The sequence below is a fragment of the Gobio gobio genome, assembly GCF_949357685.1.
Source record: "Gobio gobio genome assembly, chromosome: 15".
NCBI classification, from domain to species: domain Eukaryota; kingdom Metazoa; phylum Chordata; class Actinopteri; order Cypriniformes; family Gobionidae; genus Gobio; species Gobio gobio.
In genome coordinates this window covers 4,683,394-4,704,293 of record NC_137108.1, presented here as the reverse complement: position 1 = coordinate 4,704,293, position 20,900 = coordinate 4,683,394, and the positions used below count along the sequence as shown (strand labels likewise).

The 20,900-nt window shown below is 41.5% G+C and overlaps 1 protein-coding gene across 1 annotated transcript in view; it reads left to right on the top strand.

Annotated features, from left to right (window-relative positions):
* grik2 (glutamate receptor, ionotropic, kainate 2) overlaps nt 1-20,900 on the top strand; it is a 342,712-nt gene that overhangs the window by 167,642 nt on the left and 154,170 nt on the right. Inside the window, exon 7 of the mRNA XM_079836135.1 lies at nt 16,622-16,765. Coding sequence (XP_079692261.1) covers nt 16,622-16,765 — 144 coding nt within the window. The remainder of the gene's footprint in view (nt 1-16,621; nt 16,766-20,900) is intronic.

Below are 20,900 nucleotides of genomic sequence, written 5' to 3'. Positions count from 1 at the left end.
CATCACTCATGTGCAGCAGTCATCTTCAGGGGTCATTTCCCTACATCATTTCCCAGACAAGAGATGGGATACGCAGAAAGCATATTGTCATTACAACCGAAAAGCCGACCGTAATAATGATACATTTTACACAGTCAATTTCCCTCCCCATCGAGCCTGTTCTCATGACAACATTTTAAGATCTTAATGGCGAGGTGCGGCCCGTCTCTCCCATATATTCAAGCTCTTAATGCCCTCGGTGCGGTTCCACATTTGAGAAACTACAAATAACTCTGAATCCAAGACAGACTGCGATGCTCGCCGAGGCTGGGTGGAGTCGGGAAGGCTGCGGAGGCAGGAGAGCCGAGGGAGAAATTACGCCGAGCACAATGATAGCAGTGAAAGAAACAAACATAAAGCCCCATCTGGAATATTGCCTCAGGCAGGATCACAAAAACAAACAACAGCCTGGAGGCAGGCCTTTCAGATTCCATGAGCACAAGCACTCGCCCGTCCATATTGTTTCAGATTTTCTTCATCTTCAAACGCATGCATTCGGGTTACATAGCTCGATAGCATAAAAACGTACAATTAAAGCCAACTTTACTACTCTGTTGGCTATTTCGAGAGCAGGAGGACTTGATTTTTTCCGTCATTGTTGGCAGAACTGTCAAGTGAGCATTTCACAGCAAGTTATGACATTTTGATTAACTACTACTATACTTTATACTGTAAATTATACTACTTCCCAATACTGACTATAATGCTATTTTTCTGAACGCCTCAAGGAAATACATTTTATGCACGTTTCCAGCCCCAGACTTCACACAAATCCCATAATCCAATGAGTCTCTCCAAACCCATCTGGATGACTGACAGGTGTGTGTGACTTGTTTAGTTGGGGCAGGAGCTGTCAACATTCACTCCCACTACACAGATACACCAGCTTATCACACTCGAAAGCAGCTCACCCCACCTCAAGCAATTTTATGATTCATTTAGCTCAATGAAGGCTGTTTATTACAGTTTATTTATCAATAATGGAGTCTCTATAATTTGGTTTTGAGGCTGAGAGTAGAATGGATTCAAGTGATTTCGAAGAGATGGAGGAACTAAGGCCCGAAACTCTGCTCAGGTACGCGAACGCAAACGCTTTCACGCGTCATTATGCTCTGAAATGTGTCAATGCATTTGGTAATGTGTTGCATTGTCAGCATTGTTGTGAGGGACACTACAGAGGGCATTTCTGTAAAAATGTCTTCTTCCGTGGTCAAGTTTTATCTTACCACTGTCATAGCAGAGCAAGATTTTGAGAATTTTGGGGATGAAAAATTAACCAGACAAACAATTTTGTCATTTTGTGCACCATTGAATTGTTCACAATAAGACCAGGAACATGTATATACACATTTATGTTTATGCATTTGTGTACTTGGGTAGACTGTGTTTCTGAGAAGAATTTAAAATGTATGAATACCATATTTTGGGTTAAAGAATCCCTATTATGCTATTTTGAATATCCCTAATTTTCTATTGGAGGTTTTCTACAATAGGTTTACATGCATTCAAGATCAAAAAACACACTGACAAAAAAAAAGTGAAATGTACTTAATTTTTCTTTTGCAAAGTTTTTGCACTGAGATTTAGGTAAATTTCAGATATGGAATTAAGTAAAATCTACTTAACTAAGTTGAGTAAAATGTACAAAGAAAATTAGTAACTTGGTACTTAAAACAATACTCTGTTTTAAGTAAATTTTACTCAAATAATATAACTCTGAAGTAAGCCATGCTTTTAAAGTGTATGCTTTAACATCTAAATGGCTAATGCAGTATATTGTGTAACTATACAGTATATTATATACATTTATGAGTATGAATGCGTCATTTTGAGTAGAAAATTAACTCCAGATGTCACAAAGTTATTATATTTCAATGAAAAATTAACAAGAAAAACTATTTTGTAATTTTGTGCACCAAAGAATTGTTCACAATAAGACCAGGGACATGTATTAACATAGTGCATTTGTGTACTTGTGTAGACTGTGTTTCTGAAGTATTTCAGACAGAATTTTAGAAAAAATGCTCTGGTCAAAACCAGCCACTTTAAATTTGAAAAGATCATATTTTGGGTGGTTAAAGAATTCCTATTATGCTATTTTAAAGGTTTCTAATTTTGTATCTTAGGTTTCCTACAATAGGTTTACATGCATCCAAGATAAAATAAATAAATTAAAAAAAACGCTTAATGTTTAATAATATACAGCTCATCAAAAAGTCTGAAAACGATTTGTTCGAAGATTCAGGGCCCTATCATACACCCGGTGTAATGCGACGCCAGGCGCAAAACAAGTGTTCTTTGCTAGTTGAAAACCAGGTGTGTTCAGGAGCATTGTTGGCGTGTTGCTATTTTGAGGAACTGAACACGAATGCAAGGCAATAGCGCAGTATATTTTGTGTTATTTAAAGGGTGTGTTAGTAATATGTGCCTATAGGCGGTGCACAACACACGTACACTCTGATTAGTAAACACACAGGGCAGCACACACACTCATGCCAAATATTAAAAATAAAAGGATTCTTCTCTGGAGATGCGTTCAGTCTTTCGGCTCGCAAATTCCGCCATGGTGCGAGCGCAACTGGCTTTTAAAGGGAATGGGAGATGAGACTCTGATTGGTTTATTGCACGTTACACCCAAAACATACCCATGACTCATTAAGAGATGAGGTTCAACCCTTTTAGACCATCCGCCTGGTGCACCGACTGCTTTTTCCATCGTTAAACTAGCAAAAGTGCACCTGCGCCATGCTCTTCAGACCACGTGCTCAGATCATTAAAATAGGGCCCTCAGTCTCTCTAAACCCCTCCTTTCTGAAAGCCTCCCCTGCTCTGATTGGTCAGACGGCCCAGTCTGTTGTGTTTAGTTTATCGCTTACAGCGTTTGTCAGAAACTAAACAGCCATTAGCATATCTGAATTTACATAGTGATACGAACAGTAACAATGGTGTCGCTTTTTTCCGTATCAATTCCAGCCAAGTCTCATCCTTTGGAAGTGCAGCAAAATGGATTTGCATCTCAGAAAACAGCGTCTTCTCTACATGTCGACAAACACAAACTAAACTCTTTCGGTCTCAGCTACAACGAGTGTTTGAGGGCGGGTCAAAGTAGATGAAGACCACAGGCGGCCATTATGCTAAATTGTCTGTTCCGGAGGTGTGGGACTGGAAATACTGACGACTCACTTCGGCAGTTCAGAATCGATTCTTTCTTTTAGGAGACAATAACTGTTGTGCACTTTGATTTTTTAAAACAGTTATACGAGTTTACCAACAGCTTACACGCTACATGAGAGGTAGTATTTGAAAAAGCATAATAGGGTCACTTTAAGTGTGACTGATGGACTGCGATGAAGAATAACTTGCTCTGACAAGTCTTGCTCATGCACTGTTAAATCAACACCCATGATTAGATAAGCATAACTTTCCAGGTATTACATCAGAAACTGATGGAGTTAGTTGAGAGAGAGAGAGAATAAGCAAGCTTGTGTGCGTGGGGTGGTTGGGGGACATGTCGGGATGGTTTACTTTAGATGAAGACAAGTACATAAAGAGTCTGAAATTTGGCCCCAACAATAGTCAGCCACAAGAAGCAGAGGCTTCGCTTCGCATCATGTTTAACACACACACAGAAACACGATAACCCTGCTGACACGTCATCATGTGCAGTCTTAATGCGACTACTCAGCTCTGTAATGAAATTAATTTAGGGCATAAATGACACATCCCACTGAGCCTAAGGTCTCTTACTCACTTTTATTTGCTCTCTCTGTCTTGTACTGTGTTTTAGTTTGAAAATTATATTAAAAACTGCCACCAACACATATAGTAAAGTATCATATCTGTACCCAAAGCTTGACATGAACACCCGCCAGCCCGCCAAATGTGGGTGTACTTCAGTAGTGGCGTGTTACACAGTCACACCTTTATATAATATATATACGTTTTTCAATTGTAGTCTTTTAAAAGGGCATCTGAAATAATAAACTAAGTGTAATATAGTGTTACATTACATTGCATTTATCGATTTTTCGATACATATTGATACTGGAATGATCTGAAACACTTCCAAAATGATTTTTTCCGTAGAGTAGACACACAACACTAGCGTCTCTTTCTCTCATCTCTCTGACATCCTCCCTTCACTCACTCGCTTCATTTGCTCCGGATGAATACTGTTGCTGTTTACAGGGCTTGAATTTCGCTGTGGGATTGCGCGTTTTGCACATAATTTTACTAATTCCCGCATATGTTGTGCTCACACCCAAAGTGTGTGCACATAAAGACGCCTCTCAGCACTAAATTGAGTTATTTTTCACTGCTTATTGCGCATAAACAGTCAAATTCACACAAAATAATGTAAAAATGCCGGTCTTGGCGAGTATTCACGTAAACACGGTCAGTTCTGTTTTAAGTGACAGTTAACAGTTGAGAAACGAAACGTATGTGTAACAGTGTAATGGATCCGTGCGTCAGGTGTTAAAGTGACAGCAGCCACATATTCCTGCGGCCAAATTATGAGATGATATTAAAAAATATCCATATGGCAGTTTTCCTCCATGGTATCGATGTCAGAATTGTGGCCAGTGAAAATGCTGAGTGGCTAGTGTCCGTGACGTCACCCATTGAATTCTGAAGAGCAGTTTTGAAGCATAAAGTGGGGTTGAGCTGGCCGTAAACTCCCGGAAAACAGAACATGGGCAAAGAGGCGGGACGTGGGCGGAGCTGACTTGATGACTAACAGACAGCTGTCACTCAAAGTGACCCCGCCCTTAATTATGCAGAACTTTAAGGCTTTATATAATGTAAACGAATAAGTTATAAAAAAAATTCACCCACCTCACAGTCGTCATGAAGGGCAAAATTAGCTGTATAGACCAAAACCACAATTTGTCCCATACTGTAAACATGTATTTTTCTGCTGTAAAGTTGGGCAATTTATCATGTAGCTCAATGAGATTCTGCTCCTTCTGGAGCCTCTAGTGGACAGTCGATGAACTGCAGTTTAAGTCACTTCCATATTGGCTTCAAGAGAGACCATGGGAGGTTGCCGCTTGGACTTTATCTGTTGGTCTAGTTTGAACTTGTTCAGGCGTCTTGGCAAAAGCCGCTTGCTAGCAGTTTTCTTTGCATTAACTTTGGGCTAATTCTGTAATAACAACTAATGTAATATTTCTTCTGTAGACATTGCCTTCCAGGGATTTTTTTTTTTTCTGAATTCAGGCATATAATTTTTTCTAACGTAAATTAGCATTTATGTAAAATGCTCCAATGTAATAAATTAATTTATATAAACTCAAACAATTAGGGCCGTAATCCCAAAAATCTATTCAAATTCAGACATAGCTGTAAATAATGCACAACACATGCCCCAATTCATGCACTGCTCGAGTACATTTTAAATTATTCATAAAATTTAATAACTATAGCTCTCTACTGCATATTTTGATTTGGAGTTGTTGGAGATTATTTTATGTTTGCTAATCAAAAACCTTCATAACCATCTAACTTCCTGTCTAAACCCATTAATAGATAAACATAGCGCACAATATCATGAAATATATCAAATGTTAGATAACAGATAAAAATGACTATTTGCTAAACTAAAATTTTTTTGTCATTTCCAGCGGCATTTTTGGTCCAAGTCCTGGTTAATTTGGACTCTGATTAACGCTGAGAATTACAAACACACCAAGGTTATTATCATAAAAAGTTTTCAGTGCTGGAAGGTTTGATTTAATTAATCTCCAAAACTGTCAGCATCTTTCAGAAAACAACTCAAAACTTCAAGGATAAACTGTAAAATTTATAGAAAAGCAATTGTAGTTCACGTATGTGATATTCAAGACACTGCTCATCTATGACGATGCCACAACAATAGACCCACATACAGCAATCCAACACAATCTGTTTTATAGACTTTTTTTGTTTGTATTTTATTCATAGTTTCCCTGTGTTCTGTTTCTTCTTTCTTTTGTTCCCCAATTTCTCGGTTCTTTTCCGTTTTCTAGGTTACTGATTGTGCCCTTGTTTGTTGTCATGGTTACCGATTGCTTTGTGCACCTGTTTCTTGTTCAATTTGTTTTCTCCTGCGTATTGTATTTACGTCAGTGAAGCTGTTATGTTGTTTCCTGCTTTTGCCTTCTTACTCTTTTTTTTGTTGTTGTAAATAACTTCTGCAATTGATATCTTCTACCTCTCTTCCCGCGCCTGAATCATGACAATAACAATATCAAAAAAAAGTGTGAATACACACAAACTGCTTTAAACTCCATTGTTTTTTTTTTTCAACATTTGTGATCCATTCACAGATAAGCACATCATAATATTAATACATTACTGAGCTGATATCTTGACATTTCATTAACAAACAAGTCAGTTAATTACACAGCAGTCCGCACACCCGGTTGCCCATAGTACCCATGATGCAGCAGTGCTCGCTCTCTCTGAATATATACTGTCAAGCTTCATCCTGGCAGCTTTGGCTTGCTCTGCATTTATTTATGTATTTGCATATTTTTATCATAGCTGTTAAATTTATTATCTTTTTTTTTTATTACAAAAAAATCTAACTTTCTAAATTGAATATTCATTGTCTAAAGGCCCAAAAGTCATCTCATGCACATTTAATATTTGCTCATTATGCTCAGGATGTATTTGGCCTCTGGCTGGCATAGCCCTTTGCCAATACACACACACACACACACACAAAATACACATTTTTGGCTGTGAAATATTTCTCACGCTAGCCTTGGGAGTCATGTATATACTTACCCAAATGCATAGAAAGCAAATTTGAGCATCACGTGTGCAGTCAAGGCTGTGTAGCCTGAGCATACATTGACTGACAACACCATTAGATGAATACACCTGACTACACCTATTTTTGTCCGCATTTTGGGATATCGCATTAAAAAATGCTAGATGAAAACATCAAGATGCACATGCATTTTAAAAATGCGCTCAATTGAGTCGGATAAATGTTTTATTCCGATAAAAAAACGTGCATAAACTATGATGGAAACACATTTACTAGCAAAAATGTTACTTTGCGATGGGACGATCTCGTTGCACAGCATCTGAAATGTTGTTTTGGTCATTCTGAAATGCCTTATGTGGCGTTCACACCGGACGCGAATGACCCGAATAAATCGTGCTATTCACGTGAAGTTGGACGCTTGAACATTTTGAGTTTACTCGCTTCATTCCCGCGTGACATTCACTTCACAACAGACGCAAATTCACGTCATGTGCGGGGCTTCTGCCAGCGGTTCGTCTCGTTGAGAATTGGCTGACATGGGCTGCGTTTACATGTCTTTTTTGTTAAAATACTACTGTTAATGTGTGACAAAACGTAGTTTTAAGACTATTTAAGTCGATAATGTAGTTGTTTAAAGCTCAAATCTGTGGTTTATTTATAAAAAGAGTGTCTATTTGAACATTTTATCTGGCGTTTTTGGAGTTGTGAGCTCCAGTGGATCAGCAGCGCTCATTAACCCCAGCGAGAGCAGCCTTTCCTCAGCCAGTCCTTCTGCCGTCTGCCGCTGGCTCTGATGTCTCTGTGGCGTCTCGAGCTATAATTCGTCTTGTGAAGATGTAGCGGCCGATCTTTGGTCTCATGGATCTATAATTTGTTCCCTGGCAAATTGTTTAGGCTGAGGACAAAGTGAAGTTTCATTACTTTTTTATTTTTAGGCTATTTAACTTTACGTTACCGTTGTAGCCGACTAGCGCTGACTTTGAATGTTTGACTGAATTGTTTGCTTTATTTCATGTATAGCTATTTATATCTTTTACTTGTACTTTTGTATTATTGATCATACATAAACTTGCATTTAACAAAAAGAGACTGGGTTGTGTTTCATGTCATTTAATGTTATCACTGTGATAATAATATTGTCTGAACCAGATATTAATACACAGATTTTCTCCTCATTGTTGTCACTATTAGAGCAAGCTCCTGATTGTTTTTTTGCGTGAATCACGTGTCAAACACTCTATTCGCGCCGTGTCATTTGCGCGAATCGCACTGCAGAATGTCTATTCGCTTCTTTGCATTGACTTAACATGTAAATCACTCGCGCGAATCGCGTCATTCGCGCCCGGTGTGAACGCACCATTAGACAAATGCCCTGTCCAAATACCCACACTTGCGGTCTTTGCACTTGACCATTTGTCTACTTACATGACGTATTTTGCTGTATTTGTAAGTGTTCAAGTAGGCGTGAAGACTGCAAGTGTGAACAACTTTTGATTAATTGATGGGACACACTTAGGGCCCTATTTTGATGATCTGAGTGCATGCCGCAATGCTCTTAGGGTGTGTCCGGTGTGCCACTTTTGCTAGTTTAACGACAGAAAAAACAGTCGGCGCACCAGGCACATGGTCCGAGAGGGTTGTCCCTCGTCTCTTAATGAGTCATGGGTGTGTTTTGGGTGTAACGTGCAATAAACCAATCAGAGTCTCATCTCCCATTCCCTTTAAAAGCCAGTTGAGCTCGCACCATGGCGGATTCGTTATTTACATGCGAGCGGAAAGACTGAACGCTTCTTCAGAGAGGAATCCTTTTATTTTTAATTATTAAAAATGTGTGTGTGCTGCTGTGCGTCCCTGTGTGTGTATCAAACCGAGTGTATGCGTGTTATGCACCACCTATATGCTCATATTACTAACACACCCTTTAAAATAACACTAAATATACTGTGCTATTGACTTTAGAGCAGGTTTGTGTTGGTCAATGGCGCAGTCGTTTTCAATTCCTCAAAATAGCAACACGCCAACAATGCTCCTGAACACACCTGGTGTTCAGACCAGACGCCCATGGGTGAACAGATGCGCCAGTGCATTTGCTATTTAAACAAAGTAGAGCTGGACATGAAAATGAGAACTGCTTCAGGCTAAAACTAGCAAATAAACACTTGCGTTGTGCCTGCCGTCGCATTGTCCCGTGTGTATGATAGGGCCTTTTATGCTTTACTACCAAAGGACATTTAATATCTAATTAATTTAACTTACAGTGGAACGTTTTCCTCGGCATCTCGTGATCTCGGGATATGCTTAGCCTTGAAGACGCTTAGCTCTGAAGCTGTATTCGAGATAGTGTGGGTTTAGTGTGCGTTCAGGGCACTGCACTTTTTTTAGACATGGGACAGTCTTGCGCATTTACTTCCTGTCATGTGGACGCACTCTCAAGTGGCAAAGACCGTAAGTGTGGGTATTCGGACAGGGCAAAAGTCTGTCATCACCTCCCAGAACTGTCTTACATGACTGCATTCCCAAACAGAAGCATCCGCCTCAGAGAGCAAGTTAGCATGACTGCGTTTATTGTTTCATCTACGCTGTGGAAAAAAAAACTAAGAAAAATATTTAGCAGTTTTCAACATTGACTGTTTACATGTGCACCAATATGATTATTCTGGTTATTCGACAATGCTGTAAATTAATACTGTATATAGGCACAATGAGGTGCTCCATATGCCATAATGGATATTTTTGATCTGTGGGATGTGTTGATGGCTTTATCCCAGCTGATGTTTATCATGCGTGTCTTGATGAAATGCACCAGGTTAATCCCGTGTGCTTCATGTCATATTTCCTTCATGATTATCTGACAGTTAAAGCTTAGCGGGGTCACATGAGAAGTGCTTTGTGTGTCAATACTAAGTGATTTTGACAGATAATAGCATGATCTCTCGAAGGTTTCAGCGTGACATAAATATGTCACCCGCACTCTTCATGAACAGCTTTGAGAGATCAGTGTAAATTCAGTGTCCTATTCCAATACAAGTATATTATAAATAAAATATATATTTTTGGTGCTCTTACCTTTTTTTTTTTTTTTGCTTGGTCCAGGAACAAAATACACAGTCCTCAAATGCAGATCAAGTTTTGGTTGGTTAGCTCTGGCAGTTAAACCTGCTGGTATATTTCATAACTCATAATTTCCCTCCATTGATGGCCATTGAAGAACAGTTGCTGCAATAATCGACCCCAGAGTCAGGTTTTTATCCAGAGCCCTGATCAGGGATGTACGGAAACCTCCCTGCCAGACCTCGACACTTTAACAATTCATAAAAGTGTTGAAAGCAATCTGAGCTGAGAAGATTAAATCTTCCAGCACAAGGCAGGGGAGGACGTGCGAACGAGGTGCAAAGAGAAAATACATCTGAGGTAACGCTCACATCGGCTTACACAGGGGAACAGCAGCTGTTAAAGTGTTTAGCTTTGATTTCATTCAGGAGTGACATAATTGATCTTAATGAGATGTTTATAGAGTGAAGTGGTTGTATTGCTCAATCATTTGCTTGTTGGGCTCAGCTATAGAAATGTACAGCATTCTCCAACATCCACAATTCTCTGCCTCAGTCTCTCTCTTTTTCTCTCTGTGTTGCTCAATGAGAGTAAAATGGCATTGGGGTGCGTTTCCCGTACTCTCTGCTTATCTACCATTGTACGATGTATCATTGAAGAAATCAACTAGCTAGCCACGACTGCTTCCTGAAACCGTAATGTCGCAAATGTGTCGTTCGGCAGGTGGTGGAGTAACAACTTCTTTTAAGTGATCCGATATGAGATCTTTTCTTTTGCTATAAATTATGTTTATGGCATCTGAGGACTTATTCTCATTTTTCTCAGTTATTTTGCTTTATTTTCAGATTCAATCATAGGCTCGTACTGGAGCGCACTCTTCAAAAATGGCGCTTTAAATCTCTTGACAAACTAACAGACGTGAGTGACATTTGTATGCATTCGAAATAAAACATGTAGATTGTACTGCATGTCAGCTTGCTTATTTTGCTCAAGATAAGGATTTATTAAGTCCACGTCATGTGTACTATCACACAATTAAAATATGCGGAATATTTGGAATATTCATGGTTTATTAAATCTTAAAATAATAATTTAAAAAGGTTTATTTGAAAATACAGTGCAGCGCTCATCTTCAAAGAAAGTGCATATTGCAGTCTATATAAAATATGCCATACGTTGTGCACAAAACTATGACGGATTCAGTATTAAGCGTGAGTTTATAGAGTCCATAAAGAAATATTGCTTTGATTAAAATAATTGTATGTGTTTGTGCTTATGACAGCGATATTGCTTACTTGCTGTTAGGATGAGCTGCTTTGCAAAATGTAAATGTTTAAAGTAAAAAAGCTAAAAAATCTCTCAACCACATTGAAAAGCACAAGTGGCCTCCAATTCGTCTTTTTGTAGAAATTATATATATAATTTTTTTTACTACTACAAAGTGAAGTAATTGACAAACATCAAAGAAATAATCTGCTTTTTGTGTCGTAAATTATGTTTCTCCATTCTTCATATATGTGGAATGTTTATTACATTTATTACAAGTCTAGGAAATTCATTCTAGCACCAAATAAATACATAAATAATGCTGAATGATTAATTTGTCAACTTATCGACCAATCAGTGTCAAAGGGAAAAGAAAGTGTGAATTGCAGTCTACAAATGCCATATATTGTGCACAAAACTGATTCAATATCACATGGGGTTTATAGAGTACGTAAGCAAATATTGCTTTTTTGACTGCTCCATTTAATTGACATATTGTTATATAACTTTGATTGACATGCCTGCAATATAACAGTATAATGTTTGCAATATATACAGTATATTGCATATTAATGATTTAGCTGTTCCAGCCTTAATTCAGATATTTTAGGGGGCTTTCACACTTGGTTCGATTGCCTGGACCGAACCCGAGTTCGATTGCTCCCCTCTCCCCCTGCCCCCTCTGGACTGTGTTCATATCATATTATTTGGGTCCGAACTGGGGGTGCGTTTGCGTCATCAAAGCAGCAGCTGTTTACCCGGTTGCTTAGTAATGACAGCGAGCGTGAAGGCAGCAAAATGCATAGCGTTGCTCACCAGCAGAAGACCCCACTACAACAGCAGAAGACCCCACCGGGTACCACTCATCTCCACTACAAATAGGAAAAAAGAGGCTACAATTTGCACGAGCTCACCAAAATTGGACAGTTGAAGACTGGAAAAATGTTGCCTGGTCTGATGAGACATTCAGATGGTAGAGTCAGAATTTGGCGTAAACAGAATGAGAACATGGATCCATCATGCCTTGTTACCACTGTGCAGGCTGCTGGTGGTGGTGTAATGGTGTGGGGGATGTTTTCTTGGACCACTTTAGGCCCCTTAGTGCCAATTGGGCATGGTTTAAATGCCACGGCCTACCTGAGCATTGTTTCTGACCATGTCCATCCCTTTATGACCACCATGTCCCCATCCTCTGATGGCTACTTCCAGCAGGATAATGCACCATGTCACAAAGCTCCAATCATTTCAAATTGGTTTCTTGAACATGACAATGAGTTCACTGTACTAAAATGGCCCCCACAGTCACCAGATCTCAACCCAATAGAGCATCTTTGGGATGTGGTGGAACGGGAGCTTCGTGCCCTGGATGTGCATCCCACAAATCTCCATCAACTGCAAGATGCTCTCCTATCAATATGGGCCAACATTTCTAAAGAATGCTTTCAGCACCTTGTTGAATCAATGCCACGTAGAATTAAGGCAGTTCTGAAGGTGAAAGGGGGTCAAACACAGTATTGGTGTGTGTTCCTAATAATCCTTTAGGTGAGTGTAGTTTGGTCTCTGACTGAAACAATGCTGCTTGTATTCTGATAGTTGAGACCTTTTCAATGATACATGACACTGTTACTTGAAATTTTGCAGATCACATTTTCATGTAAAGCTGTCTTCGGATTTAAGAGGTTAAGGTTAACGATTAATTGATAATTAATTTAAACAAAGATCAACTATGGGAATTCATGTAAATTAACATCCCTGGTTAAGATGGACGCCACCATGTTTTTACCAGTTTCTCATCATTAGTGTACATTTATGGGCTGGTTGCTGTGCTTTGGTATAGAGTAAGCCCGGCCGACAGATCCATAAAGCTTTGATGAAAATCTGAAGAAAACAAAGAACGCCTCCCAGGAGAGACCACATGCACATGCACCCTGGGCTTTGATTCCCCCCCGCTCCATCACACAAAGCTGTGCTAATACACACATGCAGGCGGGTAATAGGAGCGTTCATTTAGTATTCAGGTGGAGGCCCTGTCTTCTGTTTGTCTGATGTTATTACTTATTTATTATTCACAATGCATAAGCCGGGCTCATTGACGTACGCTGCCTCACTGGTGGGCCGGGTGACTTAGGATAATGTGTATTCTCCGCAGATAGGCAGCAGGGCCCCAGCCTCGGCTGTCCCCTTTTAATGGCCAAGCCAGATGCCAAAAAGAGGGGGATGGAGGCGATAGGTCATGTGAATTCACGGCACGTCCCTTCCTGACAACGCCTCATCCCGTGTCTCATCTCCCTCCAAGACCAGTGGCTGCCACTTTGCGCTCCCCTCGCATCCTGATTGATTGACAGGCGTGGAATGGCGGACAAGTGATTATGAAGCCGATCTGTGTGTTAGTATAGGAAGAGGTAGGGGGTGATTGACAGCTTTGTGGTGGTGTGAAACAGCCACAAGTCAAACTTTCCACACACACACACACACACACACACCCTCTAGTCATTTTGACCAGCAGCTGGTGACTGAAACCCTGGGCCCAAAGCGGGCTGTTAATCTCCCGCGGCGTCTTCACACCCATTCGCTTTCATCAACACTCGCTCATGGACAGATTATTAATATCATAGTGGTTGTTTCCTCCCCTCAATCACCAGGGAACCTTGTCAGAGGCTATACCAGCTAGCAGTGGCTCATTCTATAATTGGCAGTACATTTCACATCAACAAAAGAATACATGTTTTCTCAGTCAAATGACTATTGGTTTTTATCTCAGCGGTGGAACACACATCTGCAAGGTGCCAAGCTTTAAACACCATTTTGATTATACAAGAGAAAAGATGTTTTTCTTCCTGGTGAGCGCTGGTGAGCATGTTGCTTGCAACACAATATTTTGTTCCTGTCATTTTGAAAGATATGTGATTTTGCCTGACAATTTGGCCCAAAGAAGATGGATCCTAAAAGTACCTTTTGGATAAGTCTTCACATTAATAAATAACCAGCGGGCCAATATCACAGGCGATTATGCAAAATGTATCAAGAGAAGCAGAAATTGTGATCAATATTAATGTAATGATTAACACTTTGGGCCTTGTCATACACATGGCGCAATGCGACGCCAAGCAAGTGTTTTTTGCTAGTTTCAGCCCGACGCAGTTCTCATTTTCACGTCCAGCTCCACGTTGTTTAAATAGTAAATGCACTGGCGCATCTGTTCACCCATGGGCATCTGGTCTGAACACCAGGTGTGTTCAGGAGCATTGTTGGCGTGTTGCTATTTTGAGGAACTGAAAACGACTGCGCCATTGACCAACACAAACTGCTCTAAAGTCAATAGAGCAGTATATTTTGTGTTATTTAAAGGGTGTGTTAGTAATATGAGCATATAGGCGGTGCACAACGCACGCACACTCTGCTTATTACACACACAGGGATACACACACACATTTTTAAATATCAAAAATAAAAGGATTCCTCTCTGGAGAAGCGTTTAGTCTTTCTGCTCGCATGTAAATAGTGAATCCGCCATGGTGCGAGCTCAAATGGCTTTTAAAGGGAATGGGAGATGAGGCTCTGATTGGTTTATTGCATGTTACGCCCAAAACACACCCATGACTCATTAAGAGACGAGGGACAGCCCTTTTGGACCATGTGCCTGGCGCGCAGACCATTTTTTCCGTCGTTAAACTAGCAAAAGTGGATTCGGACACAGAGTGGATAAGAGTACCTGCACCATGAGCTTCAGACCATGAGCTCAGATCATTAAAGGGGCTATATGCGTTTTTCTGAAATTTAAACTCGCGACTGACACCTGTGGCCAAAAAATAGAACTGCTCTTATTTTCTGCTCGCTCTCGCAGCGGTGGTGACGTCACATCCGCAGACAGCGCGGGAAAAACCTACCCGCCAGAAAATAGGAAAAATAGGATACAGGCTTATAGGTGCACCCACTGTGAGCGGATAAGGTGTCAGTATGCTCATCAGGAGATTTTTGAGTCATAAATGGTAAAATAAAAAGGCTATTGTTACGTTTATTTTGGGGGAAAAGTTGCATATAGCCCCTTTAAAATAGGGCCCTAAATTTCAATGGTACACTTTAGACATTCTACTAACTTTCTAAAACTAGCTTTGCGACTATATGTCAACTTATTCTACTAACCCGAACCCTAACCATTTACTAATACTCTGAGAATTAGTTGACATGTGGTTGCAAATTAAAGAGAGTTGACATGAAGTTGCTCATAGTTTATAGAATGTCTTACTACCATATAAGTTTAACCCTATAATGTTGCAAATACACATTATTTACTCATGGATGTATGCCTCAATATACAATAAAGTTTTGTTTGAGAATTAGGCTATTGGTACTGTTTTCAAGGAAGTATTTTGAGCCTAGGATGTTATGTGTGAATGTAAAAGAGTAACAAAACTCGAGAGCTTGTAGATTTGAATTTGAGAACTTGTACAATTAATATTTGTTGAAATTTACACTCAAAGTTTTGACATGAAAAGCTGAATGTTTCAATTTGCACATACAGACATAATCAAAACACCTGTGTTAGGAATTCAAAGTTGCAGATAAATAGTCACAAGTGTGTAAAATGACATTAACATGAACAGAAAGACAAACACAAATGTGTATTACAGTTACTTTTAAAAATGTATTACAGTTTTGCTGCACAACCACAAGTCAGAAATTGCAACCTCATAAATCTTATCAATCTTAGAAGACTTTTTAAACTTTATTTACTTACTTTATTCCTGTTGCAATACTCACGTATGCACTTGTAAATGCAGGAGCTAGAGAGAAGAACTGGGGGTGGGGCTGGGAGTGGGAATGAAGCCTTTTAATTGGTCGATTCCTGACAAATGATATTTGTAGCTCTACGAATATTTATTGAGCAAGTTCTAAAATTCAAATCTATAGTCTCTCGGGTTTTGCTACTTTTTTACTTTCATAGTTATGGGTGTTTGTCCTCGATTCTTGGTCTCATTGCGGTCGGTCTGTAATCTTCAGCCATGCTGATTTATTTCCCTGCAAACACACACATAGGCTTGTGTGAAGTTGCAGTATTATTAGGGCAGAGCCATCTTTAGCCACAACCTTGCGGCAGACAATCAGAGACAAAAGCTGGAAAATGACAGGTTTGGCTATGATTTATTTGACAGGATAGCAATTTCTGAAGCCCCCTCAGGCATGATTTCCATACCGGCCCAGTCTGGGAGGTGTTGTGATTGCTTCTCAATCATCCAAGGCAAACACTAATTAGATTTTATTTTGGTCTGTGGAATGAGAGGTCTCCGGTATGGAGGGCTGTCAGTTTGTGTGGCAGTCAGATGAAGGCTACTCTGACACTTTCTCATTCTCTGTGATTGGTCGTTGAGTTGAATATGCACCAATCGCGGATCTTGACACTGCAGTTTTTAACCTGCTTTTGAGGCTCGATTAATTATCACTGAAGAGCCTCAGTTGTGCTGCTGATGGCCGATTGACCCGTGCGTGTGTGTGTGTGTGTGTTTCCAGACAGATGCTGCCCTGATGTATGACGCGGTACATGTGGTGGCCGTGGCCGTCCAGCAGTCTCCTCAAATTACCGTCAGTTCTCTCCAGTGTAACCGCCACAAGCCCTGGCGCTTCGGCAACCGCTTCATGGCGCTCATCAAAGAGGTGCTGCACATCACACTGTTGATGTAGACTTTATTTTAGTGTCCTTGTTTCATGTTACATGTACTTTATAATAACAGTTAAATATGCATAATTACATGTTAAAGTGTCTTTAACTACTATGTACTAACATTTAAATTAATAATTTGATACAATGCACTTGTTGTGTACATACATGTTTTTACATTGTACTTACATTTTAAAAATACCTGCATGTAAAAACATCTGTAATTAATTTCTGAAGTTACATTCATAATTACAGTGTTGACACTTCCCTTGCACCTAAGCCTACCCCTAAAACTTACCCATACCACCACAACTGTCCCTAACTTTACCCTTAAACTTACCCACACCACCACAACTGTCCCTAACTTTACCCTTAAACTTACCCACACCACCACAACTGTCCCTAACTTTACCCTTAAACTTACCCATATCACCACACCTGTCCCTAACTTTACCCTTAAACTTACCCATACCACCACACCTGTCCCTAACTTTACCCTTAAACTTACCCATACCACCACACCTGTCCCTAACTTTACCCTTAAACTTACCCATATCACCACACCTGTCCCTAACTTTACCCTTAAACTTACCCATACCACCACACCTGTCCCTAACTTTACCCTTAAACTTACCCATCCCACCACACCTGCCCCTAACTTTACCCTTAAACTTACCCATCCCACCACACCTGCCCCTAACTTTCCCCTTAAACTTACCCATACCACCACACCTGTTCCTAACGTTACTCGTATCCCAGCTCAATATCAGCAAAAGTGTTTTGCAATACAATATGAACACAATAAGTACATTGTACTTATTTTTTTTAATGTAAGTACATAGTAGTTAAGGCCACCTAATATAAAGTGGGACCAAATATTTTGCTAGCTATAACAAACTAATTCAGAAAATGCCAACTTGCTAATTTTCTAACATGTTAACAATAGCATGGCATAGCACTTTCTGAATGAATACAGTAACTGGCCTGCTCTAAAACCAGGCCACATGCGCCACTTGTCACCATGATGGTAACTATCCAAAAACCCACATTAACAGAAACTCTTCTAGCATAACAAAACATTCATCACTACTAAATCTCCCTTACCATTAATCTTGCATAGACATTAAGTTTAGCATTCACGCTCCCTTTCAAGTGCCATGGGCAAAGCATTTTGAATCAAATTGATGACCAAGATGGCGGCGCGAGTAGATCGCGAGGCTCAGCGTCTCTCCAGATTCTGCAATTTTGCGGTATTTTTCCTGTTCTTCTCGGGTCTGTTCGCACAGAACAGTTGTGCCTTTACATCGTACACCCGCGCTGAGCTTTTGGATATTGGTTTGCGAATTTCCGACAGTTTTATGGACAATCTACAACTCCTTCCTGAGATCGCTAAGACACCGGTGACTCTGCACTCTACCCGGCCGGGCGGAAGTGCACGCAGACGGCGGCGTGATCGTAAACAAAGGCGAGGGAGACGTGGAGGAACGCGTGCTAAGCTAACGCTTACTCCTCATCGGCTCTCTTTACCCAGCATTTTCCTTGCCAATGTACGGTCGCTAGTGAACAAAATGGAGGAGATTCGACTCAGCATCACACACAGTAAGAAACTTTTGAACTGTAACGTCCTAATATTCACGGAAACCTGGTTAAACAGCGGAATACCGGACACCGCTATCGAGCTAGCGGGACGCCACACACTCCGGGCGGATAGAACATTAGATGGCTCTGGGAAGAGCAGAGGGGGTGGATTGTGCATTTATATTAACAAAGCTTGGTGCACAAACTCTGCTATTGTTGGGAGTCATTGTTCAGCTAACCTGGAGTTTCTCATGGTTAAATGTAGACCGTTTTATCTACCGCGGGAGTTCACCTCCACTATTATCACAGCAGCTTATATTCCACCCGATGCTGATGCCAAGCTTGCTATGAAAGAACTTCACGCAGCCATCAGTAAACAACAGACTGATCACCCGGAAGCTGCGTTTATTGTTGCAGGTGACTTTAATCACTCAAACTTAAAGTCAGTGCTACCCAAGTTTCACCAGCATGTTTCCTGCCACACCAGAGGAAACAAAACCTTAGACCATGTCTACACAAACATGGCCGGAGCTTACGTTGCGACACCCCTCCCCCACCTGGGACAGTCAGACCACCTCTCTTTGTTTCTCAGACCCAAATATTCACCCCTCATCAACCGCGTGAAGCCATCAATGAAAACCATCAAGGTGTGGCCTGCGGGGGCAGACTCCACACTCCAGGAAAGGTTTCTAAACACAGACTGGAGTATGTTTGCTTCTCAAGCCACCAGTGGCGCTCACACGGACATTGACTCCTACACCTCCTCAGTATTGGATCATATCAATACCACCATCGACAGTGTTACAACCCAGAAACAGATCACCACATACCCAAATCAGAAGCCTTGGATGAACAGGGAAGTACGACTCCTGCTGAAGTCACGCAATACTGCCTTCAGATCAGGAGATGCACAAGCCTACAGCGCATCCAGGGCAAACCTGAAGAGGGGCATCAAAAAGGCCAAGCACTGCTACAAGCTTAAGATTGAGGGTCACTTTTCCAACTCTGACCCTCGACGCATGTGGCAGGGCATCCAGGCCATCAGTGACTACAAACCCCCCCACTCCACCCCCGCAGCCACTGATGTCAACTTCCTGAATGAGCTAAATTACTTTTATGCTCGTTTTGAAAGAGACAACAGAGAAACTGCCACCAAGCTCAAACCCTCAGCTGACCACCCACCAATCACACTCTCCACCACAGATGTCTGCAAGGCACTGAGCCGGATCAGCGCGCACAAGGCTGCTGGACCAGACAACATCCCTGGACGTGTGCTCAGGGCATGTGCGGAGCAGCTCGCTGGGGTTTTTACAGACATTTTCAACCTGTCTCTCGCCCAAGCAGCTGTACCATCATGCTTTAAACGCACTTCCATTGTGCCAGTGCCGAAACACTCCAGCCCGAGGTGCCCTAATGACTACCGCCCTGTAGCACTCACACCCATCATTATGAAGTGCTTTGAGCGGCTGGTCCTGGAACACCTAAAAGACTCTATACCATCCACATTGGACTCACACCAGTTTGCCTACCGCAGCAATAGGAGCACAGAGGATGCCGTTTCCATGGCACTGCACTCTGTGCTCACCCATCTGGACAGTAAAAACACTTATGCACGCATGCTGTTTGTTGACTTCAGCTCAGCATTCAACACTGTCATCCCATCCAAGTTAATTGCCAAACTTGGAGACCTGGGCATCAACACTTCAATGTGTAACTGGATTTTGGACTTCCTAACTGACAGACCCCAGAATGTTCGATCAGGATCCACCTGCTCCACATCCATCACACTCAACACTGGTGTACCACAGGGCTGTGTGCTAAGTCCGTTTCTCTACTCCCTCTTCACCTCCGACTGCAAGCCTGTGTATGGAACTAATTCCATCGTCAAGTTTGCGGACGACACTACGGTGATTGGTCTCATCAGCAACAACGATGAGACTGCCTACAGGGAAGAGATCCAGCACCTGGCCACATGGTGCGCTGATAATAACCTGCTCCTCAACACCACCAAAACGAAGGAGCTCATCGTGGACTTCAGGAAGGAGTCAAGAGGCACACACGACACCATCCACATCAATGGAATGGCTGTTGAGCGTGTCTCCAGTTTCAAGTTCCTGGGGATCCACATCTCGGCGGACATGTCGTGGACGACCAACACCTCCAGCCTGGTCAAGAAGGCTCACCAGCGCCTCTTCTTCCTGAGGACACTGAGGAAGAATCAGCTCTCCTCGGCCATCCTGGTGAACTTCTACCGCTGCGCAATAGAAAGCATCCTGACCAACTGTGTGGCAGTGTGGTATGGGAGCTGCTCTGTTGCGGAGCGCAAGGCACTGCAGCGGGTGGTGAAAACTGCCCAGCGCATCACAGGGACTCCACTGCCTGCCATCGAACACATCCAGAGGAAACGCTGCCTGCATCGAGCTCGCAGCATCCTCAAGGACTCCTCTCACCCAGCCCACAGACTGTTTTCTCTCCTGCCCTCCGGCAGGCGTTTCAGGATCCTCCGGACCAGGACCAGCAGACTAAAGAACAGTTTTTTCCCCAGAGCTGTCT